Below are 17,897 nucleotides of genomic sequence, written 5' to 3'. Positions count from 1 at the left end.
ATATATATATATAAATTTAAAAGTTTAAGAATTAGAATTAATTTAGAATTTAATTAATATAGAATATAGAATTTAATTTAGAATTAAAGATTCAGGCATCTCTAATATATACTCGTTCAAATTAAATTGTTCTTTAGAAAGAAACTAATTTAGCAAATTATAAAGAATCTTTGTTTTTGTTGACTCATAGAGCTCATTGCTTTTTCACTTTTTTTTTTTTTTTTTCCATTTCAGCTTAGAAATCATATCTTATATTTGGTAGAAAACTATCAAACAGTGGTGATTGTTGGAGAAACAGGATGTGGGAAAACTACACAAATTCCACAGGTAAGTAGATGTTTCATATTTACTGATTTTTTGTTTAGAATGAAATAAAATATTTTTGAAAAATGATTAGTTACCAAGGATTTTTTTCCTGAAACCATTTGGGCTATTTTAAATAAATTTTTATTAGTATATTAGTAACCATTATCTTATTTTTTTGGACTTATAAACCTATTTATAGCTACATTTTAACATAATACTTTTCTTCTGAACTTCTTAAGTTATTGAATCTCCATGTACTAAATATATCTGAAGTGTGAGGATCATTAAATTTGAATATGTTTCTCAAAATGAGAAAATATAAAAGCAAGTAATTTTCTCATGAACTTCTTGATACAATGTAAAAGGCACTAAATGTGGAATCATTCCTGTCACCATGTTTGTAACCTTGGGCAAATATGTGGCCAAGTGAAGTGATAAAGTTAAACTAGGTGGTCTCTTAAGTTACCTTCCAGCTCCAAATTTGTGATCATATAATTATGTGCATTTTTGATTAATTTCAGTAGCATTTTTTGGTAATCCAATTAATAAGGACTACCTGACTTTGACAAGAAATGGAAAAGTAAAACAGATTCTCAATTCTAGGATGATTGACACCAAAAGAAAAGATTTGTAGTGATAAAAATCAATCCGTTAACTTAAATTGATCCCTATATATGATAGAGGCGCATTGATTTTATTTTATTTGTAGTATCTGGCAGAAGCTGGCTGGACAGCAGAGGGAAGAGTAGTAGGAGTGACCCAGCCAAGAAGAGTGGCTGCTGTTTCAGTGAGTTTCGTTAATATTTCTTTTCCTACCCAGATTCTGTCTTTAATTCAGGAGTGTTTATGTATCACTATAAATACTAAAGATGAAGAAAGATTGTTTGATTCACAGTCCACCAGATTTTTTTGATCAATTCTGTGTGTAATGCAATGATTATATAATATTCTCTCTGCTGAGGGCCTGTTTTCTTTATTGTTCTCAGATTAGAAATAATAATAAAATTAATTATGTTTGTTACTGAACAATTTTTTTAGTCATGCTATGAAAAAATTCAAGCCAGTGTTTGAATAAATAAGCATTAAATCGTTTGAGGATATAGCTGAATGTTAATAAAACAATATTTAGCAGCTAACAGTTGAATTGCAGAATCTTTTTATGATGGTAAAAGGAGAGGATTTTTGTTTGTTGTGTTTATTGCTTAGATTAATCTGCTTTTCACACATTACAATTTGGGTATTATCCAAGAATATTGCAGTAAATCCTCTTTTGAGAGCAAGTTTAAGTTAATCATAGTCACTTTAAAATAATTGTAGTAGTTATCAGTATTTTAGAGGCAAGTTTTTCAGGAATCCAATCCACACCCCAAATTAACCACAAATCTTCGAAGAGGCAAAGATCTTCCTTTTAAAGGAAATGACATGTGCAAATTTGTGTAGCACATAAGTAGATCCATCAAGCTCGGAAGCTGTTTCTCTTTTTCCTTCTTCTGTGTGCCAGACACTATTCTAAGTACTTCATGAGTATAATTTTATTTGATCATGACATCAACCCCAAGAAGTAGATGGTATTATTATTTCCTTTTCACAGATTAAGAAGCTAAGGCAAGTAGGTTCAGTAATCAGCCATATTAGTGTTTGAGGTAGGATTTTAACTCCTTTAATCTCCCTGATTTTAGCACTTGTGCTGTATCTGTTGTCATCTAGCTATTAGAGATTCTCATAGTTTTATAATTTGTAATTAATGAAAGTAGTCACATGTTATCTCTGAGTACCACTTCCTTTATTGTTTATTACAAATACATATACTGGATAGCATGTAATTTCCAAAATTGCAGATCATATTCTATTCATGCCTTTTTATCCTGTACCTTTCTTGTTCATATCCTCTAATTACAAATCATCCACTATGAAATTGCCCCATGGTCTGGGAGCATTCCTCTAAATCTCTTGAGAGATTGCCAATGCCAATGGAGTACATGGACTGTCCATTAGTTTTTTCTCACTCTTGCTATTTTGATCGGCCTACCTCATTTTCTGGTCAAAAAACCTCTCTAATTATAGTTCCTTATGCCACTTCTGCTTAGTTTTCCCTTGGTAGTATGTTGCCCATCATGCACCTCTACATTGTCCTCTAGGTGGCACATAATTTTTATTCTCCTTAGAATTTGGATTTCTATGATCTTTTTTTTTGGGGGGGGGGTGTTAAACATCAGTATTTTACAAGTAATATTGTAAGTAGAATGCTGATGTTTAAAACTCCCCCCCCCAAAAAAAAAAAATTAAACCATGGGCCATTGTTAATAGGCCCTTGGGTTATTAAGAATTCTGCACCCAGGTAATTTTCTCCCTTATTAAGTTCTGGAATTGTTTGTTGTCCATCTGCAGAGTCTGTGTTCTGCTGTGCCAACTCTGTGCTATCTTATTGAATATTGTAGTCTAGATAGTAAATGTTCTTTATCTGATTGATTTTTCCAGATTAATAATAGTCTATGCATTTTATTTTTTAAAATGTATTTTTATTGATTCTTTTGTTTCTCCATTGCATTAATTTTTAAACATATCTTTCCTTCTCATCTGAAGCTAGGTAGCACAGTGGATAGAGTCAGTTAGCTCTGAGTACAAGTCAAGCCTAAGACATTTACTAGTGTGATTCAGGCAAGTCACTTAATTGTTCTATGCCTCAGTTCCTCATCTGTAGAAAGATAATAATAGCACCTACCTCCAAAGCTTGTTGTGAGAATGAAATAAAATTATAGTTTTCCCTTCCATATCTCATAAGTAAGGTGTATGGCATCCCGGTGATTTGGAAAAACTCATATAAAACTTTTTGGCCTTCCTTTTGTACCAGAAAAGAAATCTGAATTATCATGGTATTAAAAGATAAAATATATTGATATTATACAATAATATGCATATGTTTTATGCATTTCTGAGTTTCTGTATTGTCTGCTGCCTTTTGTGTGCCTTCTATGACTTTTACAAACTCATCAGAAAATTCCCTTTTAATATCTTATACTGACGTGTAGCAAAAGCATGATGGGAAAAGGTCATGATGTGGAAGGTGTAACTGCATTTGTAAACTGCTTAACATTGCCTTGCACAGAATAAGTACTTGAAAAATTTTTTTAATTACCTATTTTTTTTCCCTTTCCCACACGCTTTTCTAAGTCAATTATCTCTTATTACTAAGATTTTAAAAGAAAGCAGAAAAAAAAGCAGTTCAATAAAACTAACCAACATGCTGAATTATAATATTATTACACTCATTGTTGTTCCCCCTCTCCCTCCCGACTTATGCAGTGAAAAGAATATGTTGCATTTTCTTAATTCTTCAGGGCCAGACTTGGTCATTGTAATTTTACATTGTTCAGTTTGTTTTGTTCTTTCTTTATTTTTGATTATATTGTTAGTTGTTGCATATATTGTTTTCCTGGTTGTTTTTAATTTATTCTGTATCACTTCATGTAAGCATACTATTCTGTATTCTTCATATTATTTTTTTTCCTTATGGCACAATAATATTTTATTTTTAATTTAATTTTTTAAGATTAAAAAAACAAACAAACTATTCTCTCCCCCCCTTTGAGGAAAAAAAGAAAACAGACCCTTTAAACAATTATGCATAAACAATACAGATTTTTTCATTGACTATGTCCAAAAATCCTACATGATAATCTGCATCCTTAACATCACTTCTTTGTCTCATCATTGCTCCTCTGTAATTGTGATTGGTCATTGTTTGATCAGTTCTTAAGTTTTTCAGAGTTGTTGATCTCTATAGTGTTATGACTATATAAATTATTCTCTTGGCTTGGCTTATTTCGCTCTGTATCATTTCATACAAACCAAAAAATGGTTTCCTTCACTATTTCTTTTATATCACAATTTGTTCATTCATTCCCCAATTGATGGACACCCTCTAAGTTTTCAATATTTTGCCACTACGAAAAGAGCTGCTATAAAATGGTACAGCAATATTTCATTACATTCATGTATCACAGTTTAGTCATTCCCCAATTGATAAGCACCTATTTCAACTCTTATTTCTTTGCTCCCACCAGAAGTGTTGCTGTGAATATTTTGACATATTTAGCACATTTTATTTTTTATGTCCTCTAGCATCTTATGCCTAGCAATGAAATCCTTTGATTAAAAGATATGGACATTTTAGGCACATTCATATTTTCCAGAGTCACAAAGGCTGAGATTCCATTTCTTTGGTGCACATTAGTTGTGTTATCCTGGGCAAGTTACTTTCTTAGAGCCTTCGGCAGCTGTCTGGGACTGTTTTGGAGTAGCTGCTGATTTGTATTAATAGGAGAATTTTCTGACTGTACAAATACCACTTCCCTTCCCTCCTCCTTCCCTCAACATTTTTTGTAGCTATTACTAAACCAGATTTTCCAGTATTCTCTTACTGTCTTTAGAAAGGGAACTCCTTATTAATTAACTATTAGAGTAATCAGTTAATGATTGTGATAATAAGTTAATAATTGCATAACTGGTCTGGGTTACTTGTAGAGTCCTGTTAAGAAATTTCTATAAATGTTAACTGTGTTGACTTACTTTAAAAACATACTTGTTAGCTTTGTTTTGCCTAAATCAAATCAATACTCTTTTTGATTCTCTCCTATCATTATCCCCGTCACTGTGCCCTTCAATTGTTCCTTCACATCACTATCATGCCCAGTTAAATTGTGGTCTAAACATATTTTTATCTATATAGTTTGGACTGAACTGATCCAGGTGGTAATTGTGTGCATTATTAGCTCTTAAGGTTAAAGTTATAATTACATGATTTCTAGATTTCTAATCATTTTATACTTTTATATAAGTTTTGCTGATGAACTCACGTTACAGTTATAATTACATTACAGTTGTGCTTTGCTATAGATTAGCAAAGTCACTTTGGTACTTTTTGAACTATATAGATATTTATTGCTCGTTTTTCTGAATATTCCTTTCATTCACAGTTGTAATACTTATTGTTAACATGGTAGCTGTAGAATCATAGATTTTTAGGTGGAATGGGTTTAGAGAGATCATCCATTTAAAGGTTTCAATTTTGGAAATTAGGAAACTGAAGCCTAGGCAGGGTGGCTGATTTTCCTGGAGTCACAAAGGTAATTAGTGACAGAGTGGGCCTCTGAGTCAGAGCCCAAACTTCTTGTATTTGCTGGCATTTGCTCTTTGGCAGATCTTAGGTGGGTTTTGAAGAGCAGATTATATGTGAGTGGGTAGAACAAAAGGCAGTTGATGATCCCATATGGACACACACTTTTATCAGCTCCTCAGTTTCCTTATTTTTTTTGGTGGAGTTTAATGATATAATGAATTTAAAACTTTTTTCTATATATCTAATTTTGTGTTACTAAGGCAAATATTGCCATTAATGTGGGGCAATGATACACTAGTAACTTACATAGTGGAAACCTGGTTTTCAAAGATAATATCATCATTATTAAATGCTTTTTTTGGTGCCCAGGGTTGTGTGGGATTGTACTAGAACTGTTGGTCTTCCATGGCACTTAGAGATGCTTTGCTTTGCACAGCCATGCCCTTAGAGATCTTACATTTTGGTGGAATGACAGTTTAGATAGTTCAGGTTGCAGTTAGACATACAATGAAAATTCTCCTCACTAGATTTCTTTAGCATTTACTTACCTCCACAGAACTACTTGCTTTGGAAAATGCAAAATCAGTATAGTAATAACTTACATTTCTATGGCACTTTTAGGATATGTGAAACACCTTTCTTTTAACAACTTAATGAAATAAATAGTATAGCTATTGTTATCCTCATTTTACAGATGAGATAATTAAGGTTTAAAGGAGATGTATGACTTATCCACATTCTCATGGGCAATTGGGACTTGAATTCTGTTCCCTGACTTGTATATGGTATTTCTTGTGCTATAATTGCATGCTACATCTCTCATCATCATCATCATCATCATCCATTTGAGTGCTTATAATACAAGTAGTCCTATGTTAGACATCTCAGAAATTATTTTGAATTGTTATGTTAACCCATTCAGTTCATGGATCTAAAGAAGGATGCTGCTCCTCCCCCAACAGTCTTTTCTTTTAGTACTGACAGAAGGATAGAAGAATTGTGACTCATCCTTTCCCATTAACTGAGTGAAAATATGGTGCTTTGTTCTTAATCTTGACTTGTCTCCTCACTTGTTTACTTCTTTTCAGCTTGTAAAACTGGAAAGAATGAGCAGGTGTCTAAAGGCAACTCTTTGTTAATTAACTATTAGAGCAATCTGTTATTGATCATAGTAATAAGTTATTAACTGCATAATTGGTTTGGGTTACTTGTAGAGTCTTGTTTAGAAATTTTCATAAATATTAATTATGTTGGCTTATTTTGAAAGTACTCTTTTGGAATACTTCCCTTATTGTCAGCAAGGTACTCTATTAGATTTTATAAGAAATACAAAGAAATATAATTTATTTTGTTTGCCTTTAAAAAGTATCTAATCCAGTTAATGATGATTATGATAATAAATAACAGCTTTTATATAGTGCTTTAAAGTTCACAAAGCACTCTACATATGTTTCATTGGAACCTTAAAACAGTCTTGTAAGTTATATATTACAAATAAGGAAACTGAGCCTGAGAGAGAGCTCAAGTGTCTTGGTCCAACTGTTATGTGTTAGGTAGAACTGTTACAAGTTACTGTAACATAATTGTTACAGGTTAGAGGTAGAATTTGAACCTATATCTTACTGATTTTGTGTCTGGCACTCTGACCTATACCATCTGGGCTCTTTTTTTGTTAAGATAAAGTGAGAACATGTGAAAAATTAAATGAAATAGAGATTTTCATAAATTCTGTTTTTTTTGGTCATCTTTCCTATTAGTAGTGTATATATATATAGCCACTTGCAGGAAGCTTATATTTAAGTGTTTAATAAGTTTTATGCAGTAGAATAATATTTTTGTCCCTTGTTTTCCCTCAAAGGTTGCAGGGAGAGTTGCTGAAGAAAGGGGTGCTGTGCTGGGCCATGAAGTTGGATATTGTATTCGGTTTGATGACTGTACTGATCCACAAGCTACAAGAATTAAGGTGAAATGTTCAAACTTCCCCATCAGTTCATTATAATAAGGACAGAGATAAATGCTGCTCACTTAAAGAAATAACAGGATTTATGCTTATATAGAAAAATTTTTTTAATGCCATTACTAATTATTCAAAATGTATCAGATTCCTGCTGTATTCTGTCCTGAAACTTAAGCACTGTGAGAAAAGACCTCAGAAATAGAAACCTGGTCCTTGCCCTCAAGAAACTTTATAGTTTAATTGGGAAGAAGTTAATCAGGATATAATCATAGTACATATTTAAAGCTAGAGAACTCAGTGATTATCTAATTGAATTCCCTCAAGCAATTGTGTGTGGACCTAAGAGATTACATGATTTGTTCCAGCAAAACTAGGACAGAACTTGGGTGCCATGACTTTTAGTTTGATGTTTTTTTCCATGATATCATATGGCTTTTCTATAATATTTACACTTAAAAGGACTTAAGACTTTAAGCAAAGTAGTGGAAATTGATAAATCAAAGCATAAAAATAATACTTTTGTTTTTTACCTGTTTTAACTTCTCCATCTTTATATTTTATATATTTTGTGTTTACATTTTATGTTTGCCAAGATGAAAATAATTGGCATTTAAGCAGTGAGTAAAATATTACATTTTTATTCACTCTTCACCATTTCATTTTAATGTAGCAGTTCAGTTCAAAAAGAATTTAAAGGCCTACTATGGTCTTGCCACTGTTATACCCTTCCAAATCTAGAATGAGATTTCTATTAAAATATAGAAGTGAATCAGATTTAGATATGCCTGAAATGGGAATTCTGGAGTGAAGTAAAGTTTAGACATGAGTATCTCCTAATGTTCTCTTAAGATTTGCAGCATGGATACAATTATATGAGCTACAGAATGAACAGATAAGGTAAAATTACAATGATCAATTTTCAGTCTTTATCTTGTGTAAACATACTTGTTCCATACTTTGGAATACTACAGTTATATCTTTGACTACTTCCTTTATATGCAAGATCAATAGTAAAAGCCCAAGGAAAATGGTGCCCAAATCATATTCATGCACTTATGTACCTTAAGATCTTAAATATCCTCTCTACAAAAATCTTGGTTAAAAAAAAAGACAAACCCCAGTTGATTGTCTACTTCTTTCAAACTATAATTAGTAGACAAAACCATTTAGGTATTTTTAAAACTGTTGAAATGGAATTGGCATTATAGATAGTTATCTTGTTAATAGATTATTTTGTCATTAGATTATACTTTTACCTCATTTAAGTTATTGTGTTGTATTTTTTTTTTTTTAGTGAGATTATCTTGTAAATTATTCAATTGTATTTTTTTTTTGTATTTAGTTTCTGACTGATGGAATGTTGGTCAGAGAGATGATGGTGGACCCATTATTAACAAAATATAGGTAAATGTCTTTTTTTGACAAGTATTTTTCAAACTTTGTTAATGCTTGAATATTTAAAGTAAATTTTTCTTTTTGCAGGCTCAGAATAATGAAATAATAGTGATCTCACAGTTTAAGTAGTAGAAACACTTTACAGACATTTTAAAATAGTCTAAAAACATAATAGTTAAAACATCAGTAAATCGTGCAGAATTCTTCCCACTTACATACCAATATAGGACATACATAAGAAATTCAAATAAAGGAATTGATAAATGAATTTAAGACTAGTTGATTAAAAAAATCTTATTACTGATTGAGCACTATTATGTGTTTACATTTTTATGTTGTGAGATAAAAGTTGGTGAGGATATGCTTTTATATTTCTAGATAAAGCCCAAATTTCACACTGAAAAATGTTTGATTATGCTTAGGTTAATAAATAATTTTGAGTTTGCCTTGCCCTCTCATTAGTTACTGTGTGCAGTTTGGACTTTGTATCATTTTTTTGTATGACACACAGTTTTTCTACCTATGATGCAGATCAGAATGAATTATTGCTGACTTTTTAAATACTGTATTGATTTAAAATTTTTAGAGATGAAAATAAACACAGCATTGTTTTTTGAAGATGTATTAAATGTTGAGTTGATGGCAGAAACATTTATTTGCATTTTCAGATAACTTGTTTTGCCACCACTACAAGGTAATACATAGCCAATTCCCAGAACACCTTTGAAAAGCTAGATTTGATTGATTATATAGAGAAGCTTATTTTTTTTTTCACTATCATTGAAATTTGTCTTCTTTTATTTAATAGTGCTCTTATGCTGGATGAAGCCCATGAGAGAACTTTATATACAGATATTGCTATTGGCTTGTTAAAAAAGGTAAACTTGTGCAGCTGGGGGAATTTTTGAATATATAAGTAAAATATGTACCATTCGCTTCTCATTTATCTTTTCTCTACTCTCACTGCTTGATCAAGAGATACTGCATTGTCAGGATACAAAAGGAAGTGTCTGACTTGCTAATGTGCTGCCCTTCCAGTAAACCAACATAATATGTCTTTAAATTGATTCATACTTCATGCAACAAAGATTATTATTTGATTCATAATCAGTATTGATTCCAGAAAAATTTGACTACATCCATATCTATATTACATATTTGGTAAGGAGCAGATGTTTTATGTGTGAAAAAGGACTTAATTTATCATTCACCCATTTTTAGTAGCCATTCACCCCAATCTTAGTACTCCTTATCTTTATATAATGACAAAACAATGTTAAAAGCATTTTCACTTAACCACTTTTACTCATCTCCTGTTATATGTATCTTCCACTTCTCCAGTAAAAGAACATACTCTAAACTGCATAGTCCTGTACCTGCCTGTCCCAAATAATACTCTTACTATGATGCATATAACCCCATCCTAGATGGCAAGATCACTTCATTAGTGATTACTTTTAAATATGCAGCCGTCCATCACGTTCAGCACAAATTGAAACTTTGCACACCATTTTACATTTTCCCCATAAATACTTGACACATTTAGTGTGTGTTTTTCATCATTCTTCAACCACACAATCTATCTCAGAGATGTCAAATATGCTGCTTGCAACATTCCCAAGTGTAGTTTTAACCAGGTTGAAATGTTATTGGGTAATATTTAACAAAATAAATAAAAGCACAATAAAACATAGATAACATTTTAAAACTAAATATTCTGCTTATGTTGGCCCCCATTTTTATTTGAGTTTGATACCATTGATCTACCTCCAAAACTCATATCCAGACATCTGCTTTAACTTGTATTTCCCTTCTTTATAATAATTATAGTAGTAATAATAATAATAGTTTACATTTTTGATATCCATTTTATAGACATAGAATCTGACACTTGGAAAAGTTTGATGATTTGTGCAGAGGCAACATTTAATAAATAAGAGAGCTCTGAGTCAAACCTATGAGTCTTTTGATCCTAAATTCAGTGCTTTTTTCATTATACCTCACATCTCATGGACTGATTCTTCTCCATACATAAATGTATTTGCATATATACACACTGGTCTTCCCTTGATATACAGGCTGTTTCCTCCTTTTTCTCCTTAGTCCTCCAACCATATACACCAAAACAGAAAACATCTAATTTTCATTCATCCGTGTTACCCTGTATTCCACCTTGCCATTCTTGTGCCATCTTGTCTGTCTTTTACATATACTTTTTACTTACTCCAAACCCTTCTCTGCTTCCCTTTGCATAGTATAATCTAGCATTTAATTCTATTAGAAAAAGATACTTTTCACCATTATTGTTTCTTTATTTTGCAGATTCAAAAGAAACGAGGGGATCTTAGATTGATTGTAGCTTCAGCTACTTTGGATGCAGAGGTATCACTTATTTCCCTTTACCTCTTCTATTTTGTTTGAATTAAATACATGTACTGTTGTACAGAAAGAGATAAATTTTACCTGTAACAAAAAGATTTCATCTTTAGTAGAATGACCTGCTTTTTCTGTGATTTCATGCATTGTCCTAGATTCAGTTATGATGGGAAGACACTTCTTTTCATCTTATTGGGTAGAAATTAATTTGTAGCTAATTAAGAGAATCTGTGATAAGTGACTTACATTTTTACATAAACTTTTAAATTTTTATGTGGATAGAATTTAATTGCTTTTAAGTATGAAGTTTTTTATCTTTAAATTTTCCTTAACTGTAAAATAAAAATTGTAAATTGTTTATGCAAATGAACAAGATCAACTTTTCAGTCTATAACTAAAAAGACTATATTTTGACTAACACTATATAAATGTAATTTTCTTAGTTTAGTTCCATATTTATATTTAGTAAAAGACTAAAATGAAAAATGATAATATTTGGACTATTTGGACAGAGTGTTTTAATTTAAGTCATTGTTTATTGATATTTAGTGAATTTTTATAATTCATAATTTTCCTTTCCCTCCCCTTATGTTAAAAATGGGTTTCTTTCATTTTCACATAGAAGCTCATATAGATGGACATTCCTAAATCAAATTTTATTAGCTCCCTTGAGGCAAGGTAGGAGGAAGAAAATTATTGTGTTAATTAGTTCAGAGGTTTTCTTGTAATTAGTTCATCATCAGTTTGTACATGTTCATTTTAACAAATACTTATAAAATGACTAATAATTGAGTAGTACTTTTGAGCATTGTACCAGGTGTTCTCATTTTGTCTTTATTTGTTTATTAAATATATAGTATGTGCAGGCACTGGGAGTACAAAGACAAAAACGAGTTTCTACCTTCAGTAGGTTACATATTATCTGGGGAAATGACATAAATACAAAGTAATTTGATGGGGGTAGAAGAGGGAGAGAGGGAAGAGGAAAGGCCTCATGTAGGCTATCTTCAGGCTAACTTCTCTTTTTTAGGCTTTACACTCACTTTGGTTCCTTCACCTGAGCCTTATATGTCATGGCCTTTTTATAATCCTGGTTCCCTTTCTTTGGATGACCTCTGTTTTTTAATATCCTTCCTAAAATGTGTTCCTTAGAATTGAATGTTGTACAGACTATAGCAGCTTATATCTGGAGTTTGCAGAAGCAAGCACACAAGCATTTATTGAGTTCCTATTATGTGTCAGGCACTATCTTACACCGGGGATGTAAAGAAAAAGTAAAAGAGACCCTCCCTTCAGAGAGCTCACTTGGTAACTGGGGAGGCAACATGCATATAAAAAGGTCTGGACAGAGTAGATGGAAGATAAATTTAGCAACTTTAGAGGGTTTGGGAAAGATTCCCAGCAGGAAGTGATTATTGAACTGAATCTTAAAGAAACACAGAGGTTCTGAGAAGGTAGAGGTGAGGAAGAAAATAGACATGAGGGACAACTAGTGTAAAGGTAAGGAGATGAGAGATGGAGTGTTGTTTTTAAAGAATTGCAAGTAGACCAATATGGCTGTACCATAGAGGAGAGTAATATGTCAGAAGCCTGGAAAGAGATAAAAAGGGGTTAATGTCAGCAGAGGAGTCTATGCATTGGGGCAAGGAGAATGACAAAAGTTGAAATTGTTATTTAGGAAAATTAATTTGGCAATAATATGATGGATAGATTATATTAGGGAGAGATGTGAGGCAAGACCACCACCTAGGAAGTTATTGTAATCATTTGAGAAAACAGGTGGTGAAGGCCTGAACTTGGATGATGATAGTATGAATATTGAGAAAAGGATGGATCTGAGACAAGAAGTACAAATGGCAGGATTTAGCAATGGATTGGATGGGAATGTATGAGGTAAGTGAGAGTAAGGAGTTGAGGATGATACTGGAAGGCTAGTAGTGACCTTGATTTTAAGTTTGGAAGGCAGTGGAAGCTAGGGAGGAAAAGCACAGAAGAGTTTAGATTTGGATAGTTTAAATTCAAGATGACTATAGGACACTTAGTTCAAAAGGTCCAGAGACAGAAAATAACATTAGAGAGGCACTCCAGAGCTACGCCATGGCTAGTTACATCTGGAAATCATGAGAAGAGATAATTAAACCCTTGAGCTGATGTCAGAAAATATAAAGAGAAGATAGGACTTGAGACAGAGCCTTAGGGTATTGCCCATAGATAGTGAATTTCAGGTGGATGAAGATTCATCCAAAAGAGGAGCAGTCATCCAGATTACAAGTGAATAAGGAGAGAGCAGTGTCATTAAAATTGAGGGGAGAGAGTAATGTGATGAGCTGTAGCAGATGTTACTGAAAAGTCAGGAAGGATGTGGTTTCTGTTTGAGAACATCATAATAGGTTTTCTTGTGATATCTAATATGCTGCTTTTCATGTAGTAGATATTCAATAAATATTGATATACTCATTCTGTGAAATGATTTGGAAAAATGTAATTTGGAATTTTATTTAGCACCTACTTTATTCCATTTGCATTCCAGAATTTTTGCATTGTTAATCTTTTCACTCCAAGGTTCAGTAAACCTAAAAGCATACATTACTTTAAAAAGAACTTCTTCTTTGATAGGAACTGTAGAGAAAATTGGAAAATGGTTTGGCAGAAATTAGGTTTGTGTCACCATATTCTTATACCATAACACTATATTCTACAGTAAATTAAAAATGAATATGTGACCTGAATACTAAATATTATATCATCAATTAGAAGAAGGCAAAGGTACCTTTTAGCTTTTGATAGGAAATATAATTTTCTTTGAAAGGTTTTTATTTTCAAAACATATGCATGAATAGTTTTCAACATTCATCCTTATAAAATGTGTTCCAAATTTTTTTTCCCTTCCTTCCTTCCATCCCCTCCCCTAGATGGCAAGTACTCCAGTATATGCTAAACATGTACAATTCTTCTATACATATTTCTACATTTATTGTGCTGCATAAGAAAAATCAGATTAAAAAGGAAAAAAATGAGAAAGAAAACAAAATGTAAGCAAACAACAATAAAAAGTGAAAATACTATGTTGTGATCCACACTCAGTTCCCACAGTCCTTTTCTAGATGCAGATGGCTCTCTCCAACACAAGACCATTGGAACTGGCCTCAATCACCTCACTATTGAATAAAGCTACATCTATCAGAATTGATCTTCATATAATCTTGTTGTTGCTGTGTACAATGATCCTGGTTCTGCTCATTTCACTTAGCATCAGTTCATGTAAGTTTCTTCAGGTCTCTCTGAAATCATCCTGCTGATCGTTTCTTATAGAACAATAATATTCCATAGCTTTCATATACCATAACTTATTCAGCCATTCTCCAGCTGATGGGTATCCATTTAGTTTCCAGTTCCTTGCCACTACAAAAAGGGATGCTACAAACACATTTGCTCAAGTGGGTCCTTTTCCCTTTTTAATGATCTCTTCAGGTACAGACTGATACTGCTGGATCAAAGGGTATATAGTTTGATAACCCTTTGGGGATAGTTCCATATTTAGTATATATATTCCATATAGTTCCATTTTGTTCTCCAGAATGGTTAGATCAGTTCACAATTTCACCAACAATGTATTAATGTCCCAGTTTTCCCACCTTTCCAACATTTATCATTATCTTTTCCTGTCATCTTAGCCAAAGGAAATGAGATAAGTAATTACAAAGATAAAATAGGTTATTTTGATTATTGTTCATGAAATTGGAAAGTTTTTACATAAACAGTATATCTAGGATAAGAAAAATGGTAGAATAAGAAAAAAAAATCTGTTCCGATATCTCAGTAAGTGCTTTTTATTACAGGCATATTTACAGCTGACATAAAATGCATACATATGATAAAAAACCATTGTCTAATAAATAAATGATCAAAAGATACGAATAAATAGTTCTCAAAAAAGAAATACAATTAATTATATAAAAGAGTGCCCCAAATCATAAGTAATGAGAAAGATACAAATCAAAACAATCTTAAGTTTTCATTTCACACCCAAGCAAATTGGCAAGATGACAGAAGATGGGAATAGTTGATGACTGTTTACTGCAGAAAAAAAGGCACAAACTATGAAGTTGTGAATCAGCACTACCATTTTGGAAGGCAATTTAAACTTGTGCACATAAACTGACCAAAATGTTCCTTATAGAGATTCTGCTCCTAAGTATATATCCCAGGAAGATCACTGATTAAAAACAAAACCCCCATATACACTCAGATATTTCTAACAGCGCTTTTTGTGGTAGCAAAAAACTGGAAAATGAATCAGATGCCCATCAGTTGGGGATTAGCTAAACAAATTATGATATGTGAAAATAATAAAATATTACTCTTCTGTAGGAAACAATGAGAAAGCATAGAAAGACATGAAAGGATGAAGTAAGCAGAACCAAGAAAATTATACATAATGATAATTGTGTAACTATTATAATCAAATCTTAAAATATTTATTTTTTAATCTTATTTTTCTTTTAAAAACATTATTTTATCTGGAATAGTTTTCTGGCAGGGCGAAGCGTACATAGGAAATAAGATAACTTTAAAACAAAAAAATTTCTTAAGACATATAATTTAGTTTGGACCAATATTTTAAAAAAAAACTCATCAAATTGCATTCTTTAGTAATGCATACTTAGATTTTTATCTGAGATGAGACTTCTTATGAAAGCAGGTCAGAAGTACTGCTTAAATGCTTCCCATTTTGAACTAATTTGAGTATTAATTAATTTGAGTATGTCATGTTGATTGAAGTTTTGAAGACTGACTTCCTTTTCTAAACCATTTTTAGAAATTGATTAAAATTTTATTGCCTAAAATGATAGTTTTAAAGGGGAATCTATTTTTCATTATCATTATTACTACTTATAATAATTTGCATAGAATTCATTTGCATAGTATTTTTATATGATGGAAATGATGATAGTAATAGTATTTTAAAATTTTCAGGCTGCCTTATCTCATTTGAGCATCATGACACCCCTGTGTAGTATTATTACAGGTGTTATTATTCTCATTTCACAGATGAAGAAGGGTTTTACTGATAGTAGGTGTTAGATTCTAATCCAGGTCATCTTCATCCTAAATACATTACTTTGTCTACAGCAATACTCCTAACATGTTGTTTCCCATTTGCCCTTGGACTTAACTCCTCTTTTTGTTTTGAAATGTGCTTTTTTTGGGAGATATATGGCAAATTGTTCACTTTTTTTTTTTAAATATTTTAGAAATTTCGGAATTTCTTTAATCAAAATGAAACCAGTGACCCTAGTAGGGATACATGTGTAATCATTACTGTGGAAGGGAGAACGTTTCCAGTGGATGTCTTTTATCTACAGAGGTTTGTTGTTATTTTAATCTTATAAAATGGTCTTTTGAAAAACATACTTGTGATAAGACATTACATAGCATATGCTGAGTTCTGTAGAGAGCTGCCATTTGGATATAGACAAATCAAATTGACTACCAAAATTTAGTAATTTAATAAGCTGTCTTAGAAAGGTAATCTGTTTTCATATGGAGATGTCTTTTCTTCTATTATATTAGTTGAAAGGAAAGACTTTGATGAAAGTGATATTTTAGGATCTTAGTGTTGTGGCTCTCTTGGCTTCATAGAATCTGATTTTTCAAGCAGGTAATTGCAGCTTGGAGTCTTCTTCAACACTGTACATTTATTTGTCTCCCCTTATCTATGAAAAGAATAGAGGAGTTAGGCTTAAATATTGTGCCTCTGACACTATTTGAATGAGCTTGGACAACTCACAACTCATTGAATCTTAGTTTGTTTCTTTATAAAATTAAAGTCTTGCAGTGGCTCTTAAGGTTTGATCTAGGGTCCTAATTTTCAGGCTTGGGGCAAGTAGGAGGCAAGTAGGACTCCTGAGAGGTAAAAGCTTGATTTAATTGGTTCCCAGCTTTCTGTTTCTTTGTCCACATTGAGGCTCTTGAGATGTCTGTGAAAGCAATACTTATTATCTCTTGCATGGGAAAGAGAAAAAGGCAAGGAGCAAGGATAGGTAAATAGGCATCTCTGACTATTATAAATTTGAATTCTAAATGGCTATAGATTGTACCCTTCAATCTCAACCATTTTTTTGAGAAATAACAGTGGATACTAGGTAAGAGAGTGTCTGTGAATTAACCTTGCTAAGACAAAATCAACTTGTAATGTATGCCCCATTGACAGTGAATGCTGTTTTTACAAAGGAAAACACATCTGTTTAAGTATTGGATATGTTAATTTCATCTTTTGATAAAATAATATTAAAAGAAAACCCATAATATCTATGGGGCCTACTTAGAAGAAAAACATTGACACATTTCAGAGTGAAACAATTTCTCATATATTCTTCTGTATACCAGTTTTCAGTTAGTGAGGCTTATGCTGATGAGTGGCTTCTTATTTTCATGACATTGTGTTACTAAATTAACAAGGTAATTATTGATTTTTTTTGGGGGGGGGCGGGGGCAGTCCTGTTCCAGATTATGTCAAATCAACTGTGGAAACTGTGATGAAAATTCATCAAACAGAGGGTGATGGTGATATATTGGCATTTCTTACTGGCCAGGTAATCTCATTGGACCTTTTTTTTCTCTTAAGAATTAATATTTTATGAATTTATTATTTTATTTCTTTATATTATGTCTTCCCCAATAATTATTCCTTTCATACACACATATAGAATAGTTTGGAATGTAGATTCTTAATGCTTTCTT

General features: G+C 32.0%; 1 protein-coding gene across 1 annotated transcript in view; it reads left to right on the top strand.

Moving 5' to 3' along the window:
- Window positions 1–17,897, top strand: part of DHX35 (DEAH-box helicase 35) — a 57,187-nt gene that overhangs the window by 13,820 nt on the left and 25,470 nt on the right. The window contains exons 3-10 of the mRNA XM_031954022.1: window positions 235–327; window positions 1,016–1,093; window positions 7,284–7,388; window positions 8,725–8,786; window positions 9,586–9,655; window positions 11,100–11,159; window positions 16,409–16,521; window positions 17,653–17,749. Of these exons, the coding sequence (XP_031809882.1) occupies window positions 235–327; window positions 1,016–1,093; window positions 7,284–7,388; window positions 8,725–8,786; window positions 9,586–9,655; window positions 11,100–11,159; window positions 16,409–16,521; window positions 17,653–17,749 (678 nt within the window). The remainder of the gene's footprint in view (window positions 1–234; window positions 328–1,015; window positions 1,094–7,283; window positions 7,389–8,724; window positions 8,787–9,585; window positions 9,656–11,099; window positions 11,160–16,408; window positions 16,522–17,652; window positions 17,750–17,897) is intronic.

This window comes from Sarcophilus harrisii, chromosome 2, assembly GCF_902635505.1.
Source record: "Sarcophilus harrisii chromosome 2, mSarHar1.11, whole genome shotgun sequence".
NCBI lineage: Eukaryota > Metazoa > Chordata > Mammalia > Dasyuromorphia > Dasyuridae > Sarcophilus > Sarcophilus harrisii.
Note: the sequence above shows the minus strand (reverse complement) of the source record. Positions and strands in the feature narration are given on the sequence as shown.